The 24,088-nt window shown below is 38.1% G+C and overlaps 1 protein-coding gene across 1 annotated transcript in view; it reads left to right on the top strand.

The window, feature by feature from the left end:
• NRG1 (neuregulin 1) overlaps positions 1-24,088 on the top strand; it is a 182,372-nt gene that overhangs the window by 12,581 nt on the left and 145,703 nt on the right. The window contains exons 3-4 of the mRNA XM_077760764.1: positions 8,871-8,921; positions 11,513-11,563. Of these exons, the coding sequence (XP_077616890.1) occupies positions 8,871-8,921; positions 11,513-11,563 (102 nt within the window). The remainder of the gene's footprint in view (positions 1-8,870; positions 8,922-11,512; positions 11,564-24,088) is intronic.

The following is a 24,088-nucleotide window of genomic DNA, read 5'->3' as shown; positions in this document are numbered from 1 at the left end:
TTTCAATAAGGTCATGAATGGCAGCATCAGAAAGAGGTTATACCTCCTCTTTAAATTTGTCAGGGATGGCTGTCGTCTTTGGCTCTATCAATAGCAGCATATGTATGTGTATATATGTGTGTGAGTGTATTTATATACAGAATACATATGTATATGCAGGTTATATGTGTATTACATACATATGTATGTACATATGTATATTACATATGAATATGTGTACAGCGTGTGTGTGCCTAACAGAATACAATCATGACTCAGTCCTGGATATTTTAATGTTCTCCTATGTGTTTTTCATACAGCTGACTCTAGGTAGTAGGAAGTTAGGCCTGTCCATTTTTTTCTAAGCCTGTTAATTCTGAAAACAGGAGAGACTTAGAGGCAAAGTATTTCCTACCATGCTTAGTCTTCAGCTTCTGCTTCCCTGAGAACAGCGCCCCGGAGATTTGTTAAGCAAATGAAGGACTTGGAGGTAGAAGGTACTGCTTCCCCTCCAGCAACTTCTCTGAATGATCTCGAGAAGTAAAAGCGCCACAGCCGGTGGCTGTCTGCTTGTGATACCCCAGTACTCCGCGATTTGATGGAGTCATCTCTAGAAGCTGATGAGCTAGCAGGGAGCGTCTCAGTCTCTTGAAATAATAAAATGTGACTTCAAAAACACTTTGGTGCTTCTTTTTCTTTTTTCATGATGGCACTTAACGACGGCCTACACAAGCCCTTTCATCTGTCATAAAGCCAAGCCTAATTATATTGCCCCATTCTAGGCAGGAGGTGAGAGAGAGTGTCCACTGTGAAGGCCTGGTCTCTTAAAGTGATAAGGTAAAAATGTGAGGGATGAGTAAAAATAACTTTAAGGGTCACCTCCACAGGAGACTGATAGTTTGTGCCCATTGACTCAGTAGGATAGGGAGAAGAAAGGAAGATGAAAATATGGAACGGGGTTGGGAAAGTTAATTCCCAGCCCTCTCTGGATTCCCCGCTGAACTGCTCTGTGGCAGGGTAATCAGAGTTCATTACTTTAATTTTAAATACCTCCCTCCACAGAGAGTAAAGGACAACAGTGAAAAGCAGTTTCTATTACTATTTTTAGGAGCTGCGTTTATAGTTTCAAATGTAAAAGCCATTTAAAATTTATATGAGTAAATATAGCATCACTTTACTTTTTAATCAGCACAGGTTAAGCAGAAAGCATGGTGCTGGTGGTGGTTTACCCCACGTGGAATTTTATAGCATGCTACTTGAAACACAGATTTAAAAACTAATTTCAGGGGCGCCTGGGTGGCTTAGTCGGTTGAGCGTCCGACTTTCGCTTAGGTCATGATCTCGTGGTTCGTGGGTTCGGGCCCCGGATCGAACTCTGTGCTGACTGCCAGCTCAGAGCCTGGAGCCTGTTTCAGTCTGTGACTCCCTCTCTCTCTGACCCTCCCCTGCTCACGCTGTCTCTCTCTCTCTCCTAGAAATAAATAAAACATTTAAAAAACATTAAAAAAAATAAAAACTAATCTCAGTGGATTATTCGTGTTTTGTTCTTTTTCGCTGTATTGTGCCATGTTTAGTAGCTTGTTCTCAGCTTGTCATTGGCTTGGTTGAACGTTTCTCCTTGTGGTAAATGCTATTGAATTATGATTTTGACACTGGATTAGATTTGTAGAGCAATGTATACTATAAATTCCCAGGAAAATACAATTAGAATAAGTGTCACAGTCCCACGGAGTGCTTACAGTACTATTCTATTATTCCGTGTTTTCTGATTTACAGGATTAAGCAGTGAATTATTTACTAGTATATCATTCTTGGCAAAAGCCCATTGGGTTTAGTTTTTGATTAATTTTGGGGTGCCGAATGATAATACAGAAATGATAATACATTTCTCTCAGAGGAGAGTTATCCGACTCATTTTTCCATATGAGTTCCTTCAAGAATTGGCCGCCAATTTGAATATTTAGTATTGACCAATTATAGTGTAGGGAAATGAAAGTTGGCATGTTTTGATAATCAGTCTTTTTTACCTGACAGGAATAAACAGAAGTTCACAGATGTTGTAAGGAAGTCATTCTTAAATAACCAACTAAACTTCATTACGGAATGAGGTCTTACTGGCTTATGTAGAGCATCTGAAGGAGAATAAAGAATCTCAATTTTTTTTAATGTTTTATTTATTTCTGAGAGAGAGAGAGAGAGAGAGAGAGAGAGCATGAGCAGGAGAGGGTCAGAGAGAGAGGGAGACTCTGAATCTGAAACAGGCTCCAGGCTCTGAGCTGTCAGCACAGAGCCCGACACGGGGCTCCAACCCACGAACTGTGAGATCATGACCTGAGCCAAAGTTGGACGCTTATCCGACTGAGCCACCCAGGCTCCCCAGGAATCTCAATTATAATACAGGGTGGTCTGGTTTTTCTTTTTTTTCTTAGAACCCTGGGGATAGTTCATCCTTATCCAGCCTTCTCATTGCATTCCAAAAGGAATGTAGACTTAGCATGTGTCTGAAAACAGACACATTCAGGATCAGAAGCTATTTGGTAGCAAAGGAGGACATGAAACCAGATTTCTTGTATTCCTGGTCTAGTACGTCTCCCTCTGTTCTGTGTGTTTGTGAATGCTCAATTAGATTCTTCAGTTTGTGAAGGACAAACACTGATGGAAGGGCATGAGACCTAAAGAAAGAGGGGTTCTATGGGGAAGAACTATAATTCCATTGTTACTGGGTATCAAGGAGAAAAGTGTACCCAGGGCATATCTAAAAATTTAGGTAGCAGGGATTTCTAGATCTTCTCTCTAGTGTTTCTGCCTTTGATGTGTCTCAGATACTTTCCTGATTCTTCTATTTCTTTTATTGTCTCACCTCTTGCTTTCAACTATGCTGCTTTATATTCCGAACTCTAACCTGATTGTGATCCCCCTTGGCCATTTCTTCATGACTTTTTGTAAGGCATTCTTTCCATTTTAATTCCCATTCCCCATTGCAAGAATCTGAATCACAGAACTCACTTTACCAGACCAAATGGAAAGACCTATAGAGAGCTTGCCAGTCAGCTGCCTTCTGGTCAAGTGTCTGCTCTGGGCTTAACCCTGGAAAGTGAAGTGAAAATGGCTGCCTAGAAACGCCCCTCTCCTCAGAGGCTACGGGCCTGCGTGCTGTTCACAGAGCTGGTGGCTTGGTGGCCACCATGATAGATAAGGCCAGTGTGTTTGGCACATTGGGAGACCTCTTTTCCCCCTACACCTCAGGGGCTTAGTTGCGGCACAACCAAAAAGAAAACAAGTAATCATTCTGGTCCTTCAGCCTCTCCTACATCTCTCTGAATTTGCTGTATTCAGACCAATTCTGGTTATCAAAGAAGTCTCTGCTCAGGTCCGGAGCTCACTGGGACTCAGATACACAACCTTTGTGTTGTCACATCCCCTGTCCTTAGATACCTGGGCATACATTGCACAGAAACACTCTACTTTGATCATAAACTGCCGCACGGCTAAGCCGTCTCTTCCTAAATGTGTTATTTATTGTTGACTTGGGCCGAGAGAGTGGCATTCTCAAGAATTTCATTTTCCTATGGGGTCCTAGAAAAAAAAAAGTTTTAAAAATAAGAGCATGTTGTGAAAGTATTACATTATGTAGAACTCCCCTTAGGATTTTAATTTATGTTTTCTATACAATATTAGTCGTCTTGTTAATTTTGTATTGTCTCCCTCATCTCTCCCATGATTCTCCAATGAGTACACAACTGTGGTCTGATAATTTCTGCATAGGTTGTCTTGCAGAAAGATCCTGGTTTGCTGCTGTGAACTAATTATCCTGATTTTATCATATGCAACAGATTCCTTGTGATGAAATTCCCACATGGGTGCCTTCTCTGCACTAAGATGTTCACAATATATTTTGGCACAGGATTCTAGAGGAAATGGCAGAGGTTAGGGGGAGATCTGACTGAGAGATTATTTTCTTTTCTCCTCAGAAGAAAGTGGAAAATGTAGGAAGATGACCTTGCTACCTGATACTACTTTTAATTCCATTAACACAGCTATATAACTATTAAGGGGAAGAAATTGGCTTAGACCACAAAAGTCTTCCATCCAATATTATGAACTTTCTGCAGTGAAACTCATTGTTTAGATTTGCTTACATTAGCAACAAGATATAAAGGAAATGACAGAAACCCAAAAAATTCTCCTTGAATTGTTATAAGCTTGAGTGAAATAATGACCATATTTTCACTCTTTTCAAGCATTTAGAAAAGAATATATATGTAGCCAATCATTTTGTTCAGGTATGTTTTAGAAATTTATGTTGTTTACCTTTTCCAGTGCCCTTTTAATCCGATCTTATTTGGTAAAAAAGAATTCGCCATACAGTAGACAGATACACACCTGTGGAATCTGCTCATTATATTTTGGACTTTGTGAGTGTAATAAAGTCCTTTGAGCTTTCTTATAAAAAAGGATGTCATCGGGCGCCTGGGTGGCTCAGTCATTTGCATGTCTGACTCTTGATTTCAGCTCAGGTTGTGATCTCACAGTTGTGGGATCCAGCCCTACGTCTGACTCCATGCTGAACATGGACCTTGCTTAAGATTTTCTCTCTCTCTCTCTCCCTCTCTCTCTCTCTGTCTCTTAAAATTTTTTTTAATGTCTTATTTCTGAGAGAGAGAAGGTGAGCATGGGGGGTCAGTGAGAGAGGGTGATACAGAATCTGAAATAGGTTGTAGGCTCTGAGCTGGCAGTCAGCACAGAGCCGGACACAGGGCTTGAACCCATGAAACATGAGATCATGACCTGAGCCAAAATCAGACACTTAACCGACTGAGCCACCCAGGCACCCCCTCCCCCAACAAACAAACAAACAAACGAAAAAGAAGGCTGTCATAGGCAGTCGTTATTACATGATGCATTATGCGTAGCTTCCTTCATGAATTCAAATATGGCAGCCTACAAGGCCACAGATACCATGCCTATACAGATTATACACTGTATGTTCATTTTTATTTGCATTTCATTTTGCTCAGTCTTTATTTAGGAAACCTTAATTTTGCAATTAATTCTTAGTTGCGGAGCTTTATGAAAGCTCCTGGGCATCAGATTAGGAAAGAGAGTAATAGACCTAACTCGTTTTCAAATTAATTAAGTACTTCAGTCTTTAAAGGATTAATACAAGAGAATATACATACTAATCAATCATATCCTCTACTAGATTTTCTTTTTTTAATCAGGAGAAAAAGTATTTGAGTGAGATTCAAGATCCCATAGCAACATTGGGCTCATAGCAGTAAATTTGCTGTTTCCTCTGAGATGAACGAAAAATATTATGTCCACAGAATTTGACTAATACATCAATGGATCCTTTAAAAAATTGGCTCATGTGGGTAATACGCTTAGTTTCCCCTTCTCCCAAACTCATGGTGGTGTTGGAAATGCGGTGATATTGGTAAACAAGCTGTGGTTATTACTGACGATCATATAAAATGTTTGGTAATCTGTAAAGCAGTCCCCATGTCTGTTGTATTCTATTGTATTCCCATGAAGGCTAATAAGGAAGAACATCATGAGTGGAATAGAGTTATCTCTCCAATGCATAGTATCCCTTGTGTCTCTCCAGCATTTGGTCATTTCACAATTTCTCAGTTGTTTAAGAGGAAGCTCTCACTATGAGCAGGAATGCAGACACTTGAGGATATTCCTGAAGTCATCGTTACTAGTGCTAATACGTAAGTGGTCCCATTGTCAATCTTTACAAAGATGACTTGATCATATTTTTATACACATAATAATATCCTATAATTTTAGAATAACAAAGAATCACAGAAATGGATGTTTAAATACATACAGGCACATTCATACGTATGTTTGTATATATGTACATGTGCATTTTGCTAAATAGTCATATGCAGTATATTGTGCTCATGGTGAAATCTCAAGCCATGCATACATAATAATTAGAAAAATTAATTTCCATAAGGTGTCATTTTTCAAACGCTGCAACTTTTTCTTGAGACCAGATCCGATTTATTAAAAATGCATTCAAACATTACAAATACGCGAATGTTCCTTATGTTTACTTGCCTACTCAGCATAAGTTGCTCAGCTGTGTTCAGCTCCTGATAATTCTAAATCCTCATTAATTTGCACTAATGAAGGGGACGTCCTTTATAAATGAACAAATTTAATATACCCAATTACTGTAGCAAAAGAATTTTGCTTAAATAAATATCAAGAAGATTGCAGGACTTAATTTTTTTAAATCTGTAATTGTAACAGAATTATTTTCAATCACTTACAACAAAAGACTGTTTTGTAAATCTATTAATTCTACCCAAAACATGTAGAAAAATGCTTCCTGAGTAGTTTTAATCAAAACGATTAATTTTTCTTACTAGCAAGACTCTTTTAGTGTGGAGGTGTACAATTTCCTAACTTCTCCTTCCCCCAAGATAATTCAGAAGGTTTTTATTTGGAGCCATAATCATTAAAGATATTTTTAAAGTCTCCAGGGTAAATATCTAATTTTAAGAAGGGAGATTATTATTATATTTTTTAAGAAAGCGAGGTTATTTTAAGTTGTCTCTGTGTAGATAGATTTTTGTGGTAACCTTCTGCTCAGGTATTTTTATGTAACATTCAATTAAAAAAGGAAATGTTTTGGTTAACCTTTCCTCTAATCTGAGATCTTTCATGCTGGAGATAGAGAGCTCAAACTTTTTTTTTTCTTGGAAGGTCATAGTAGACAAGTACTTGGTTTGTGAAAAATAAATTTGAAGAGTCTTGATATTCACGCTGGGTTTGGGATTTCTGCCCAATTCTTATGACCCTGAGCTTACTACTTTAATCTGGCTGTCATGTCATTGATGGGTCCCAAAGGACAGATTAAGGAAACATCTCTCCTGATGTGGGCCTTGCTTGGAAATGTGGATCTTCTTCTAGGTGTTTGTAGAGAAAGATAAATGTTGTGAATCTTTGATTAAAATGTTTCTCTCAGATTCAATTTTCCCCAAAGAACAATTTCATTTTCTGCAGCCCATGTCAAGAAAGCTAGCTTGGCCATGTTATATACAGATATGGCATATTACCAATCCAGGATATCGACTTTGATTCCTGCTGCTTGAGAAAGTCCAAAGACCATCATATACCCTCATGTTCTGATTCCTTTCTCTTGATCCCATTTTTCGTGGGCAGAAGAGGCAATATAGGCTACTTTGGTGGCTTGATAATAATCACACATCTTGAATGATTTGTCCTAATGTTTGATTTGAGAGGACCTTCCATACTTACTTTCATGAGAAAGACACCTTCGGTATTACCAAAGGTATATTTCTGATCTTTATATGTTCATATTTCACCCGATGCATATTCTTAAACATCCCCGCTGAATCTCACGTGCAATTTCTTTCCCTTCTCATTCTACAAAAACATTTTATCCCTCGAGAAGCCTCTGAGGTTGAAGAAATATTGCCACTTAAAATTGATTCTGGGAGCTCCTGGGTGGCTCAGTTGGTTAAACATCCGACTTCGGCTCAGGTCATGATCTTGTGGTTCATGAGTTCGAGCCCCGCGTCCGGCTCTGTGCTGACAGCTCAGAGCCTAGGGCCTGCTTCAGATTCTGTGTCTCCTTCTCTCTTTACCCTTCCCCTGCTCATGCTCATGCTCATGTTCTGTCTCTCAAGAATAAATAAACATTAAAAAAATTAAAAAATAAAAAAAAATTAATTCTGCTTGCCTCCTGGACTAGTCCCGCCATGGAAACCCTAAGTGGCCATATCTTTGTTTAAAGATGATCAAATTGATCATGAACATTTCTAACTCCATGATTAATAGATTCAGATGTAAAATGATAACATATATGACTTGTTTAAGATTTTAGTAGCTACTAGTAAGTTTTGTAATATATATCTATATATATGTATATTGTAGCAGATTCAACTTGCCTGTTTGTCCTGGTTAGTAAATACTAAACAGTGAAATGTAATTAAGTCATTTAACAATAATTATACAAACAGTGAAGGTTGAATATACTCACTGTTGCATCACTACATCTTCCAGGCTTCCTAAAACTGTACCTTACTGAATATGCTATATCTTAACAACTAAAATCCTTTTCAGAAGAATGGAAAGAGGACAGAATTGGTTAGAAAATGTAATCATCCTTTGTTCCATTATAAAGCCAGTCATCAACTGAAAGCATGTCAGAGTTTCAACACGACTCATGATTTCCATGATGATGGTATGTTCAGAAGGATGCAATTTCTTCTTCATTCCCTTGAGCAGGGAGCTGCCTAATTCCTCTGTACCATGCCCAGAATATATCAAAGTTTCTCCAATGAGGGGTCCCTCTTGATTATCATTGGCCATTTTCTGTAGAGTTCGATGCTGGAACTTGATGTCTTTCACCAATCCCAACTAGAAGCATTGCTTGCTTTTGTTTTTGGACAAAAATGTAATTTTCCAAAAACTCATAACTTAAAAATTCTGACCACAGCTTTGATCCTGCAACTTTGATTTTTTTTTTTTTTTTTTTTGCACTTCTGCTATCTGTCTTCCTTTCTGAGAAGGAGCCTACAACCTCCTTGCCATATCATCTATCACGGACCCAGTGGGGGCAGGGAATTCTCCTTATGTACTTTCCAGCACAGCTCATCTCGTGCTCTTTGCCCAAGAAAGAAGAACTACTTCTCTGGATAGTCCTTTTTTTTTTTTTTTTTTTTTTTTTTTTTTTTTTTTTTTTTTTTTTGCATTTCTCACTTTAAGGGTGATAGAGCCTGGGTCTTCATCACCCTCTTGCAATACTTTCTTCCTTCACACTCTTACAGTTTGAAGGCAGGCTGTGGAAGTGGCTCCTGGCCTCCTGATTATACATCATAATATCCTATCACCTTTTCTTTTTGCAGAGAGCATCACTGGCATGCCAGCCTCAACTGAAAGAGCATATGTGTCTTCAGGTAAGGAAAACAAGCTCCCCAAACTTTACTAATCAGAACAACAGACCTAACTGCTGGCTGCACCTTCTACTAATCAGACCCCCTTCTGCATCCAAACTGCAACTGTTCTTGCTTTCTGCTCCAGTGTTTTCTCCAGTTTGTTTTGCTTCTTTGGATTTTACTTAAAGGAGTACAGTTCTTGCTGTATTTCTGAAGTTGGGCCTGAAAGGCATGCATGGGGAAAAGAAAGGTCTAGATACAACTTCGTGATGTTAGAGCACTAGAGAAGACATCTGGGTTATACATTCAATTTATATAATCTTTATAGGTGCTTCTCTGAGCTGCCTCTGATCTCTTTCATCTATCACAGTTCGATCCTGGATAATGTATTTGTGTCTAATCTCTGACCTCTGGGATCCTAATGATCAGTTGTGGGTCACTACATTTACAGAAAGCCCGAGTTTTTCAAGTTGTTGCTTTTTTTTGTTTGTTTGTTTTTGTTTCTTACTTGTCTATAATATTTGCTGGTAGCAATTAGTCTGAGCAGATATGAGCTACTTATAACCCAACTCTACTACTGTACTAATGCATGTATACCCGTAATTCATTGATTTCTCCACTGGCTGTGAATTCAATCTGCTGTGAATTTAATTTTTTTCAATTCTATATTCCTTATCCTCTATTTTTCTATGGTTAACAGGACCTTGGAACATTGAAAAATTCACATCTAAGTAGAAGCAAGTTTTTAGAGACCTAGATTCAAAACTCACTTCAGAGGTATAAGGACAACAGGTTTTTGCATGATACCTCACAGTTCACAAAGATTTTTGCATCTCGTAATCACAACAGCTGTGTGAAACAAGACATTATTTTTCTTCTTGGTACAGATGAGAAAATTGAAGCATTAGAAATGTTAAGTCCTATATCTCAGTAAGGAGGAGAGCAGAGGCTTTCAGCTCAGTATTCCTTCCCATTACCCCATGTTTAATGTTTTGGCTTCATTGATTTCCTGCATTATGGCCTGTACCTTGTTGAAGCTTTAGGAGGCCATATCTTCGATCACAGCCTCTTTTTTTTTTTAATTTTTAAATGTTTATTTATTTTTGAGACAGAGAGAGATAGAGCATGAGCTGGGGAGGGGCAGAGAGAGAGGGAGACACAGAATCTGAAATAGGCTCCAGGCTCTGAGCTGTCAGCACAGAGCCTGACATGGGGCTCGAACCCATGAACTGTGAGATCATGACCTGAGCTGAAGTCAGAAGCTTAACTGACTGAGCTACCCAGGCGTCCCCCCTCTTTTTTTTTTTTTTTTTTAACTTACCTTCACCAGTTCCTCCTCTTCCCTTTAAAGCCATGTTTCAAGATCATAAGAGCTAAATTTCTCTATCCTAGACTGCTTTGGCCATGTTTAGGGCATACTCACGTGTTGTTCATAAAGATGTATGTATGTGTGTTCTAGGCTGGGATGATTGATCCTGGAGTCTAAGAGGGCTGTATTTCTCAGGGAGGGAGGGAGGGAGGAAGGGAGGGAGGAAGGAAGGAAGGAAGGAAAGGAAGGAAGGAAGGAAGGAAGGGAAGGAAGGAAAGGAAGGAAAGAGAGAGAGAGTATGAGAGGGAAGAAGACAGAAAGAAAGATGAGGAAACAGAGAGGTAAAAAGAACAACAAAGAGAGAAAAGTCATTGAGTTACCTGAATTTTCCTCCCCTTCCATTCAGGCATTTCTTAACCGGAAGGGACTTCACTATCTGACTCTGGTAGATGCTGTTAGGAAGCTGGGCTTTTCAGTTTATGTGGTGCCTGTCTTGGGAATTTGCAGTGACTGTGACTCTTATTTTCTGATATATGACTTGAATTTTTATAACTTCCTGGCTGCTGAATTTCAATCCCTCTTTGATACTAAGTTGTTCTTCTTTCTGACTAATAAAAACCCTTAGGTCCCATGCTTTTTTTCCTGCATGAGTTGTGTTTTATGCTGTGTCTGTATTTAAATACCAGTTTTCCCTCCTTTATGCTTGGTACCTACAAGACTCTCGCTACCATATATCTCCAGTGATTGTATGTTATGAATTTCTTTAGCATGTTTTGTTTAATCCTAACATAATTGCTCCAGTGGGTCTTGCATGGACATTATTTAGTATCGTATTTGGTCAGGATGTTTATGTGGTCCATGTTGCCTGAGAATACTTTTTTTTCCTCTATGCATGAAAGTTGACTTTCATTCTCTCTGAGTATGGGATTTGTTCTCTTTCATTTCATATTTCTTAATATCAAGGCCACACTTGAGGCAAGGAATTATCCATCTCACTCATACTAGGGATCTGTTCAGAGCGATGTTTCTAGTAAGTTCATACACCAGTTGGTATGTGGAGTATAATCACAGGGAGAATGACTCTATTTTCATCCCTTTCAAAAGAGTCTTTGGACTCTGTGGTCCTCTGTTGGTCTTTAAATATTGTGTGTATGTTCCTCTGGCTCTGAAACACTTCAGCTTCTCTGTGGCACTGTTTTCTAGTCCTCTTTTTCTAGATGACCTTCAAGCCTGGCAAATTTCTGATTTAAGAATGTAAGCTGCATGACTCAATAAAGCCTCATTTCACTTCTTTGTTTTATAGAGTCTCCCATTAGAATATCAGTATCAACAGAAGGAGCAAATACTTCTTCATGTAAGTATATTGAAATATTCCATCCACTAGTTTTTAACCCAAGACAGAACCTGCTTCTGAAGATCGTGTTCCTGTCTATCCTCTGCCCTTACTGAGGAACATCCATCAAGTTCAGGAGCAGGCTGGTATTTGCTCTTTGGAAGGCTATGGCTTCTTGCTATGCTTAGGATGGACTGGATACCCCCTTCCCTAAGATTCATGTGGCTATTAGAAGACATGACATATGTGGTAATTTTATCGTGTTAGTATCTTTGAATGTTGAAAAATGACTACAGAGCCTCTGAGGCCTGTTTCTAGGTGAGCAATAGAGAACATCATTGGTTGTTTTTAGCGTGTCTTGATGCCTTCAGCAATTGCCTGAGGCCTGGTAACCAGGCTGATACCCAGCTGTTTGGGGCCTATTCTAAAGCTCCCCTGTTCTCATGTAAAACCTGCTGTGACAGAGTAAGGAAACTATATATAGATGCCCTTAATTCAAATTTGATAGCAAGTGACTAATTATGAGAATGCTTGAAAGCAAGTCCCCAGGCAAGATCTCAGATTGGTTTTCATCTGTTTAATGTGAAATGTGCTTTGTGCTTATGGAGTTCTACGGTGAGATTGATTGGTGCTTTGTGCTATGTCAGGGGAACTCAAGAAATTAGCGAGGACTAGTAAAAATAGTTTTGATACTCACAAATTGTGAATGGCATAGAATTTAGTTTTGATATCCACCAGGGGAATTTATCAGAACTTGAAATAAAGCCTATAATTACAGTCTTTCTCTCCCTTATTTTAGCTCTTTATTTAAAGCTGTTTCTCAGTTTGATAAGCTCTTCAATAAATAGAAGTCCCCAGTCATCCTAATCCAGCCCAGAGGCTGTGTCTAAGGAACAATTTCCCTTGGCTGGTAACATGGTAGGGACCACTTGCAAGAAGGTCTGTACATTAGGCAACTCTAGTTGTTTTCTCAGTCTGTGGGAATAGATCCGGTTTGATCCTAAAGCCTTTCCCTTTGGGTTGCTGGTACCACAATTGTAACGAAATGATGTAAACGTATCATTTATTGCAAGAAGTCTGATGTTTTGACTGTATTTCAGCTAGATAAAGCATCATTCAAATAGATTGATGTCAGCAGTCTAGGGATATGAAACAGGATATAAAATATTGGAGAGGACTAAATTGGCTTCTTCTGTATTCTAACGATAGTCATTACATAGTCTGAAATGATAATCCCTTCTGGGGAGTTTGGGATATTTGTTATTTAATTCTACTTATAAAAAGATTAGTATAATTACATAGATTTTAGCTGACTAGCATTAAGGAATCATGTGGAGCTTTGTTTTAGATGTTTGAGGGTTTATTATACAAGGGCAAATACTGGGTTTTTCCTTTTGGCATTTTGTCTGGGAACAGTCTCTCCTCTGTGTGATTCATTGAATAAAGTGATTGAAACTCTTGTCATCAGAACCCTCATGCTGTCACTAACGGGGCAATGGATGCCATCCTTAAGCACATCCGAGCAATCTTGGAATAGAAGAAATACTTCTTTGGGTTTTCCAGAGCTTTGGGGAACTGAAATGAATCTCTCGGTTCACATTTATATTCGTGGCAATACTGGTGAGAGAGAAATAATTTTGAAATCTGACTCTGCAGCTCTCGGCAGAGTTAGTTCCTGTTGTTTGGTAAAGGTTTTTGATGAAGAAAGAAGGCTTTGTGTTTCGATATCATGTTAAAATATTTCAGTGTGCCATCTTCATGCATCCCTCCTTCCCCGATCACGCTAGACTCTCAGTACATGCTGTGGAATTGATTAATGCCTGCATTTTTTTTTAACTCTCATGAAAAGAGGCTCTCTAATTTGAAAATACAACCAATAGTGGCATGATCCTAAGTCTAGTCTTGGTTAGAGCAGTGAGAGCAGCGTGAGGCACTCAACTCGTCTCTGGGCAGTACCCACAGAACCCCGCATTGCAGAAGGCTGTGGCGTCAGCACAGTTCCATCTAGTAAAGGCTGAAGGGGAAACTTGAGGAAGCGGAAATAGCAATAAGCGGGACTAAACATTCAAATGATATCTAAGAATTGAAGACCTTGGGAAAGTTCACATGGGTCAGAAATAATCAGCCCCGAAGAATAGGTTTCTTTTCACTTCGTTTCAGCCAGAAAGGGGACACCGGTAAATCCCTGTGCGTGAAAACTGAACTGTGCTATTGCGATGTAATCATGTCTGTGTGGGGCTACATTCTTTGAACTCTTGGCAGTTGTGTTTTCTATGTACACTTTGAAAAGCCTTTCTGAAGAGTATGGATTCAGCAAACCTGTTATGTGTTATGTGCTTTGGGGGTCATGGAGCCGTTACTCTTCCATTCTTTAGGTACAAATGTGCTCACCTCTATGGGGAAACATCCCCTTTCCTCCCCTGTGAGTCCTGTTGATGAGAGCATCTCGCTGCTGAGTAAATCTTGGGAGAGTTCAGCCCTGCTCAGATCTCTCCATCCTTTCTGCTGACTTCCTGCTTTTCTCCAAAGCCTCCCCTGACCATGCCTGTCCTCCAAGTTCTGTCTCTGTTGTCTCTAACTCCTGTTGGAATAGAAAAAACAAAAAGAAGAAAATAAGAATTGCCCACTTACCCATCTGAAATACTATTGCTAATATTTTAGTATATGTTCTTCTAATTGGCATTTTTCATTCTGGCTTTCTATTTATCTACCCTCCATCTACTTAATGCATAATAAGCATTTTTCTCATGTTAGTTATTAAATACAAATCAGAAATGTTTTAACATATTTCTAATCTTGAATTTTTAAATATTTTTAATAATTGTAACAATAAAGCATTTGTTCTCTTAAAAAATTTTTTAATGTTTATTTTCGAGAGAGAGAGAGAGACAGAGAGACAGAGCACGAGTTGGGGAGGGGCAGAGAGAGAGGGAGACACAGAATCTGAAGCAAGCTCTAGGCTCTGAGCTGTCAGCACAGATCCCAATGTGGGGCTCGAACTCACAAGCCGTGAGGATCATGACCTGAGCGGAAGTCGAACGCTTAACCGACTGAGCCTCCCAGGCACCCCTAAGCAGTTGTTCTTGACTGGAGGTTTTGTTCTTCATTTACAAAACCTTATCATTTACTCCCCCTGTGTCTTTATTTCTGTTTTGAAATTAGGATTGAAATTTGCATTGATATTCACTATTTTTAGAACTACTAACTTATAAAGTTTTCAAGAACTGTCTTACGATGATCTCCTGGACTAACATTGTTTTCCTTTATTTACTTTTTTTGGTAAGTGAGGCATCTGTGACTTGAAACATATAATTTGCTAAATGAGTGTCCTATTATATACATGTAAGTGATGTTGCATAAGGAGAAGAATGTGAACAAAACAGTTAGTAGGACACCCTTGTTCCTTCTTTATGTAGGATCAGCAAAAAATGTAAAAGGTTGTTATACCACCCACTTTACTGAATTAAGAACCATTCATTCCAATTTAATATATAAATGAGGGAAACAAAAATGAAAAGTCTGATGAATAGTAATTGGAAAAATAAAGATAAGTTTCTGGAAAACAGTCTTAAATAGTAGTAAGTGTTTCAATTAATAATAACAAAAATAAATGAATAATAATGACAGTAATAGTGTACATCTAGTGAAGGCTTTCTGTGTACGGGGCACTGGGCTGGGTAATTTGCATGGATTACAACTCATGATTCTCACAAAACCTTAATCCGGTTTTCAGATGATGAGGCCGATCTGTCTTGTCTGAAGTCATACAAGCAGAATTCTAACCCAGGCAATACACCAGCCTGCTGTGACATATGAGGTTTTGTTGCCTCAAAGAAAAAGCCTTTTAAGATTAACAGGAATGCAATTCTGTGAATGGACTGCAAAGTTCATCTTTGACACAGAGTCGATTAGGAGTATGGGTAGCGTAAGGTAAATGTATGGCCTGGGACCAGCTGAGCCCATACGATCTGTATGTCACCCCATCAAAACATGGCAGGCAGTAAGGCGAAATGGAAAGAACACACTTCTTGAGCGGACACATGCTCGTCAGTCTATATATGAGTGCTGCAATTACTGGATAATCTTAGGCAAGTTGTTAACCTCCCTGAGACTCAGTTTCAAGGTCTGTATAAACTTTTTTGCCTCGAATCTCTTTTGGAAGCCTAATGTGGGAAAATTAATGAGAAGCATTTAGCACAGCTTTGCTTTAAGGTGGCCTCCCCTCTCTGTGGGAAAGAGCTATACCTGGAAAAGCCATGTGGCTCTAAAGAAAGAATGGTCATTAGAGGTGGCCTTACGTCTCATTTGAACAATGTGGGAAAATATCTTTATTTTTGGAGGAGGAAAGGAGCTAATTATTTGCATTCTAAGTAATGATGCTGGAAGTTCTATGCTAGGAATCACTGCGTCTTTTCAAAGTATGATATATTCTCAGCTAAGGCTGCATTTCAAAGGAACTTATCCAGGAAGTCCTCTTTGAAATCTCTGAATGAAATGGACAATTCAGTCTTTAATTTGGCACCTAAAAGAGCTCGCTGAAGGGAAAACCTCTTTTGTCTGCAGGACATTTTTGTTATAATGAGATACAGCATTTTCACTTGGGAGCCACACAGTGATACGTATTGATTAGATTGGGCCAAGTCTAGTGGTCCATTGGTGAGATTTACACTCCACCCTCAGCTGTAACTGACTTACCTGCTTTAAGGTGGAGGAAACTGCCTGAACCTTTGTTAAATGATTCTCAGCTGGAAAAATGGCATTTCAATTTCAGATCTTTATTGGTGGCAAAATATGTAATCTGTCCTGTCACCGTTGGAGGGCCACTTCCAACTGAATGCAAATCGTGCTTCCAGGTTTCCAGAAAGATGACACTTTCAAGGGTGTGGTGGCTCTATTGCGGGGAATGACGAACAAATTCCCATGCATCATATAGCAATAGGGAATAATTTAAAAAGGAAATTGCCCAACGATATTCCTTCCATCTTTCTAATTGCCTAGACACTTACCGATTTGTAGGGCAATCCAGTGTCTCGGAACCAGAGCACGGACGTGTATATCACAGCCATTCCTGGGCATCGGCGAGCTATTGGCTTCACGTTCAGTTCATTCATTTTGTACATGAGCATATCTTACTTTGTTTCTTAACGTAGCACCTATAACTGTCATATGGTTCTTCAGCTCTGCCTTTGACCTTTCTAAAGTCATTCACTGTCTCTCATTACCTTCCACTACTGGAGGAGATACTCTCAAAACTTCTGATCAAGCTTGTAACAAAATTATAATGAACCTTGTGTATTCAGTTGAAATTAAACTTTTACAGAATTATTCTTTTGAACCATGGAATAAACCATATATGTGGATGCGCTGTGTGTATATAAATAACTGATATTTGCATCCTAATGTATATTTTATAAGGCATATTTTTATATGTTGAGTCATTTATTCACACAAGAACTCTGTGACCTAGATTTCGTCCCATTTGTCAGTTGAGGGGTTGAGGCTCAGACATTCTGACATGTCCAAATTCGAAAACTAAGTTGGTGGCAGAGCAGGAATTTAAACCTGAATCTTCTGATTGCGAATCTTATGGTCTTTTTTTTTTTTTTTTTTTAAGTTTATTTATTTGAGAGAGAGGGAGCATGCACGGCAAGGGAGTTGGGAGAGTGGCTAGGGGCAGAGAGGGAGAATCCCAAGCAGGCACTGTACTGTCAGTTCAGAGCCCAGCGCAGGGTTCGAATTCACCAACTGTGAGATCATGACCTGAGCCGAGATCAAGAGTAGGACACTTAACTGGTCGGTTAAGCTATCTAGGCACCCCAACAAATCTTACGGTCCTTTATTACAAAGTTTTATGGGAAACATACAGCCAGCTTGAGGGAGGGCCTTCTTAAAAAAAAAAAAAATAGGCATCAAGATACAGTTTTTCTGAAGATTCCAGGAATATAATCACATTTGTTCCAGTTATCCCAGAGCCAGCTTTTATTGAACCAATACACTTTCCACAGACTACAAGGTAATAAAATGGACAGGCGAGCCCTTAGTTAATGGCAACACAATTCAAGGGTTTAATACTCTAAAAGGAAGCAAAACTGTTGGCCTACAATTATTACAGTGATTTGCTATTCAGCTTTGTTACTTTAAGAACGATGTAGTATATTTCCAAATATGCTACTTTACAGAGATGGGGATAATCTTAGAGCCATCATGCTAATGGGAGTGTGATCTTCATCAAACAGGCATATCTTCCTCAGCGGTCGTTTATGTTTCACATAGATGCATTGCCTTATCCCAGGCGAACTAGTGTTTAATTTATTACATGATATCTTAAATCCTGAAAATTATTTGTATGGTACCGGAATTCATTAGTAGAAAATTATCAGACTTGTAGCAATTGTTTCTTTGTATTTTCTTCTTTTGGGAGATTTTTACTGAAATATTCTCTTTAGCATTAGGAAAATTAGTCTTTTTGTATATCAGCTGGAAGAGGGAAGGACATCTTTTTCCCCTCTGTTTTCAGAGTAGTGAAACCATAGTAAGTGTTTTTAATCATTTGGGATGGAGCAATGAAATGGTTTATATACAAACCAGTTTTAGTTTTTTTAATTGCAAAGTAGAGGGAAGAGAATGGAGACAGAGAAGTGTCTATCAAGAAAGCATCTAGAACAGAGCTAGAATTAAATAGGTAGAAATAAATTTGGTGATTTTCTTAATTCTTTATTTTTGTATCAAGTTATCTGGGAATCTGAGAAATAGGAAGATGGGAATAGAAGTCTTTAAATTAGCCTCTGGGTGCTCTAGGAGGCAGCTCTCTCCCTGCGGTAGGGGGAGGAATGATAGAGGAAGGGGTGGGGAGCAACATGATAAAGCAGCAGCGAAATAAGAAATATGGATTGTGATTTAAGAGTTTATTGATTACAAGCGATAGAAATTTAACCCCAAAGGGCTTAAGTATAAAGAGGGTATGTTGGCTTACATAACTGGCTCATTTCGATCCAGATGCACCAGTGCTCTAATAGAATCATTTCTCAGCTTTATGCTTTGCTTCTCTACAAATGGTAGCTTCATTCTCAGTGGGTTTTGTCTGCCTAACAAGGAGAGAACTGCTGATACCTCTAAGCCTATAGCCCCTCAGCTCATAATCTAAAACGAAGAGATACTCTGGTTTCTCTTCAGATTGAATAAATCTTTCGCCTTTTACTAAAAAGAAGAGAAAGTCCACTCCTCATGCACACAGCAAAATTTAAGGAAGAATGTGATTGACTCTACTTGAGGCATGTGCCTGCTCCTAAAATGGTTACGGTATCCAGGGAGATTAATGACTCAAGTCGGGCAGGGGCCAGGTCAGATGTCCACTGCTCTGTGTGTTTGGGTTAGTGAAGCAGATGGGCTCAGCCCCATGGGAACTGCGTGGTATAGGTTCATTACAGGGGGGAAGGTTGTGTACCTAAGGAAGCGCAGGGTGGGCTAGACAGGCCAAACCAGCCCCGTCCTCTGTGGCTGATGAGCAGACCCCGTTAGAAGAATCAGGAAAAACATGTCTCAGAGAATTTTAAAGGAAAACTGAAAATAGAGGTTACTGAACATTGTTCAATTGGGCAGACCAGGCTAAAGCAGAGCTTTTAAAGAAAATAAGAAAACTGAAGACAATTGAAGTATCTTGAAAGACTCTTTATTAGAACCTGTGAGCTGACTGCATGATTATTCTTTAAAACGCCTTTTTTTAAATCCAGAAATGTATGCTTTTCTGAAGAAAGCAGAAAAGAGTAAAAAAAATAAAAGTGAGTTACAGTTTTCACACTAGAATGCATGGGAAGCATTTTTGAAATCTGTAAAATGTTCTGACTTTGGAGTTAGAAGTCAAAGTCTATTTGATCCAGATTCTTTTATTAAGAAATCTCTGATGAAGTAGTTTTTGAAAAATTATGAGTTGCTTTCACCAGAGTAATTGCATATTGATTGGTTTCTTTCTTTCTTTCCTTTTTAACAGTAAGAAAAGGAAAAGAAACATGCTTAGCCCATTTCATTTAATATTGTACAGAAAACTCTGCAGGTCTTGGTGAAGTGTGAAATCACACCTGCTGAAGCGTTATCAGCGTATAGACATCACCACTGAAACCTGGAGGAAATAATGTCTCCAATAGCTCATCTGTAGGCAAATCCCCCTTTTCCCTGCCCTTATTGTAATGCATCTACCATATAAGGTGCTTGAGGATTTAATTCAATTTTTAATAACTGTGTACTCATACTTCAACTAATTGTCAAAAAACTGCTGGAATGGCACTTTCATTTCATCTCTCAGTCTACAAGAAGTCAGCAAAATCTTAAAAACCAATTCTATGGCCAGTGTGGGTTAGAGTCTACAGCTATGCTCATCTCTATTCAAGTCCATGACCATATCTTACTTAGAGATTTGGTGTTTAGGGTGAATTTATTCATCACATATAAGCTATTGTTTGGTTCATTGCTCAGATATTCCAAGGTCTCTTCTTCAGTGAATATCAAGCTTTTTAAAAAATGGTACATGGAGAAATTATGAGCGGGTAGGAAGGAGAGAGAGAGAGAGAGAGGAGAGACAGAGACAGGCTGTGTTAAATATTGCAGGACTATTTTTGCCTTAAGAAATTTCCTCAGTATTTCTTTTAATTTTTAAAAGGAATATTGGGCTACTAATCTCTTTATTTCGGTAGTAAAAATTGTAAAATATAGATCGGGATAGGCCAAGTGAAAATGTAGGTCAAATAGCAAGTGAGTGGTAAATGTAAAATTAAAGTTTGATGGCCCTGTGTTTGCTGTTTGAGTCTTAGATCACCAAAGACTTTCTCTCTCTCTGATTAAAATAAGTGCATAGTTAGTCATCTGTTTCCTAGAGGTCTCCAGCATGATGCTAGGAACTGTAATGTTTATTTCTTGAAGGGGAAGAAGGTTGGAGGATATGAAATCAAGAATAGTCCTTGGGCGGAAATAGTTTGCAGTAAATAGAAAGGTTAATCATGGTTAATTGTGCTACTTGTGTGTAATGACACATACTCATGATACAAAGTAGAATACGGGGAACAGATTTTTAAATCCAGTTGTTTTTAAATAATATTGCCTAAGCTAGAATACACTTACCCATTCTGTAGCATGTGATTTAAAAGGAAATATTATTTGTGTAATTTTTTTTATTGTCTCCATTTTTAAGTAGCCAATTGTCACTGCTTCATGTTTAAAGTTCAATCATTTTAACAAGAAGTCAGAATTCTGAAATTTATCCTATTTAAAATGATGATGAAAATCTATGATTTACCATTAAAAGTAACAGGCCAAGTATGATTAAGAGGAATCAGAAATTACTTTGCCCTAAGTAGGATTTTGAAAGTCGTTTGGGAACTTTTAAAGGGTTTAGAAACTTCACTGGAAATTTTAGATGAGCATATTCATAGTATGGTATATTGAAGTACTGTTGATTTTCAAAAATTTGCCCATAGTCCACAGATGGACTTAAAAGAAATTCAAAGAGATGTTTTTGATTAGATTACCTGAAGGTATATGGAAAGGTTGACGTTTCTTGAAAAATATTATTTTCATTAGGTTTTTTTAAATTTTTATTTTCTAAAGTTTATTGAATTGACCTAAAGGTGGAAGAAGTAGTAAACTTGAAAATGTTTGTCTAATTATATTATAACTGAACAATACATGTAGTAAATTAAAATAATAAAGTAAATCAATTAAAATGATTAAATACTGAAAACAAAATATTCTTTTATGATGATTCCTCAACTTCTTCAAACTGATTTACTGAAAGCAGTGATTAATTGACAACAAGCTTCTGTGTCATCTGCTTGAATTTTCAACTATAGACTCCCCATGTAGGAATTAAGATATATTCAGAAACAGAATCTGTGAGAGGAAATATATAATATTATCTTGTGATATTTTATATAAATGTCATTCTACACTTTAACTTAGAGATCTAGCTATGTAATCAACCTATAAAAATTCACCCTCCTTCACAGAGAATGTGACTTTGAAAACAGATCATTGTTATTTTAATTCTTAGTCTACAAAGCTATAGGAAGGAAGTTGCTACAATTACTTTAAAAAAGTTGCAAAATCTCACATGACCCACCACTGATGAGCTGTTCCAGGCAGAATGCACCTTGCCACACAGGACATTTTTAATAATAAGATAGGATGTAAGGGAATATGAAGAGAAACAGCCTCACATATCTGAGAGAAAATCACTTCAGTGGCTATAATAGATTTGGTTCTGGTTTTGTTTTCTTAGAAATTTTGCACATTTCCCTTTAGTTGATCCAGTTGGATTTTTTTTTCTCTGCTATCCTCATAACAGGTTCTTATTTTCACATCCCTAATACTCCAGAGCAGAAATGCATCTTGTTCAGGCTTGATCCTCAAGTTATCTGCAGAAAAATAAACCATTCAAAGAGTCCTTGGGTATGTTTTAGAATGAATAGATTATGGGGGCAGCAGAATTGCCATGTATGTGCAAATGAGACTGTGTGTGAAAGCAAGATAAGCTTTAGGAAGGAAATAGGTGACTTAAGGGCACATAAGGGATTTACTGGAACCTTTAAAAACCGTTTTTACAATGCAGGTGAAGGGGAGAGATTTAAAACTGTTCAGCTTCGTGAAAAAATAAAAATGAAACTTAACATCCAGTACACACGTACATACAGAAACAAATGTGACAGTAAAACTTGCTGCTTGTTTTTTTTTTTTTTTTAAAGTTTCTAGAACATTGGCTGTGATCTTGAATGTACAAAGTGCATGGAGAAGTGAGTCTAGAAGCTGCTAGTGGAGAGGGTCTTCATGAAGAATAGGACCAACTATAGTCTCAATAATTATCAGAATGTCTTAACTCACCTCCCTCCTTCTGTAGTAAAAGTGCAAACTTGGGTATATTTTATTTAAATTGTATCTGAAATTGTAAAAATACATACATATAAATATTTAGATTAAATATATATGCATTCTTTGTCCAGTCAAGGGAGAAAGCATACTCTTTATTAGTTTATTGATATACAAATAGGTTGATTATTTTCCCACCCCCAGGGGTTCTCTTCTGATGGTCTCATAACTCTTGCTTCAAGCAACAAGATTGCTACTTGTTATTGGCACAAAGAGCACATTGGTTCCCAAACCATAATGTAAGGTCTGGAAGGGAGGAATTTGGGTTCATTTGTGTTTCTATTCCCATAACATATCACTATCCTGTTTTCAGGAAGTATTAATTAAATGGATATAAATGTAAACAGAGAGGTGGGTTGTTTTAAGTTAGATTATTATAATTTTTTTAATTTTTTAAAATTACTTTTATTTATTCCTGAGAGAGAGAGAGAGACAGCATGAACGGGGGAGGTTCAGAGAGAGAGGGAGCTACAGAATCTGAAGCAGGCTCCAGGCTCTGAGCTAGCTGTCAGCACAGAGGCTGATGTGGGGCTCGAACCCACGAACCGTGAGATCAGGACCTGAGCCGAAGTTGGACGCTTAACCGACTGAACCACCCAGGCACCCCAGATTATTATAATTTTTAAAATTGTATGCAATGTGATTATAGGTAGACCATCTAAATCTTAAATCATGAAGCAGATATTTAAATATTTAAAAGAATTTTTTAATGTTTATTTATTTTTGAGAGAGAGACAGAGACCGAGCTTGAGTGGGGGAGGGACAGAGAGAGAGGGAGACATAGAATCTGAAGCAGGATCCAGGCTCTGAGGTCAGAACAGAGCCTGACGCGGGGCTGGAACTCACGGACCACAAGAGTCCCACCCAGGTACCCCAGATATTTAAATATTTTAAAATCAGTGTTTTAAAAAATAGCATTGGCTTAAGTAATATTAGAGAATTTTGAACATTTTGAGAAGTATTTCACACTGTGTATGCTTTTATTTCAATTTTTTTCTGTATTATGTATCTGGAAAGTTGCTTCATTTTATAACAAGTATTCACTTACATGGTGCTTTATAAGAATTTGTTTCACCTTAGATGGGATTATTATAAATTATCCGAAAATCTACATATTAACTGGTGGTCGCTGTTCCTCTCTGTGGTGCTGAAGAGTCACTTGTTTGGGAACAAGGGAATGCCACCATTTCATTAATAAGGTTGATTTGTCTTTTATTATCATTAAAAACAATGATAATAATGTTGAAATAATATCTTTTAGTGAGCCCCTATCACACGTCAGTTACTTTCATCTGAGAACAGTTATTTGTTAGTCCAAGTTATATAAATGAAGAAACTAAGAGGCTCAAACAAGTCAGTGTTTGTCAAGGTTAGATTAACAAGCAGTGGCAGAGGCAGAGTTGCTTTCCAGCCTCTCTGACTCCACATGCTATGCTCTTTTCACTTACTGACCATAGTGGATGTAAGAAAACCCCTCAGAGGGCTCCTCTTGTGACCTCTTACTCTAAAGGGCATGTGATCATTGCAGCTACTTTTGAAAATAGTAATTTTCCTCTAATGCAATTACGTGGACCACATCAGTTCTATGAATCAAGGTTCCTGAGCAAAGTACAGAAATATGGATACACATTTACT

The sequence above is a fragment of the Crocuta crocuta genome, unplaced genomic scaffold (genome assembly GCF_008692635.1).
Source record: "Crocuta crocuta isolate KB4526 unplaced genomic scaffold, BGI_CrCroc_1.0 scaffold546, whole genome shotgun sequence".
NCBI classification, from domain to species: Eukaryota; Metazoa; Chordata; class Mammalia; order Carnivora; family Hyaenidae; genus Crocuta; species Crocuta crocuta.
Note: the sequence above shows the minus strand (reverse complement) of the source record. Positions and strands in the feature narration are given on the sequence as shown.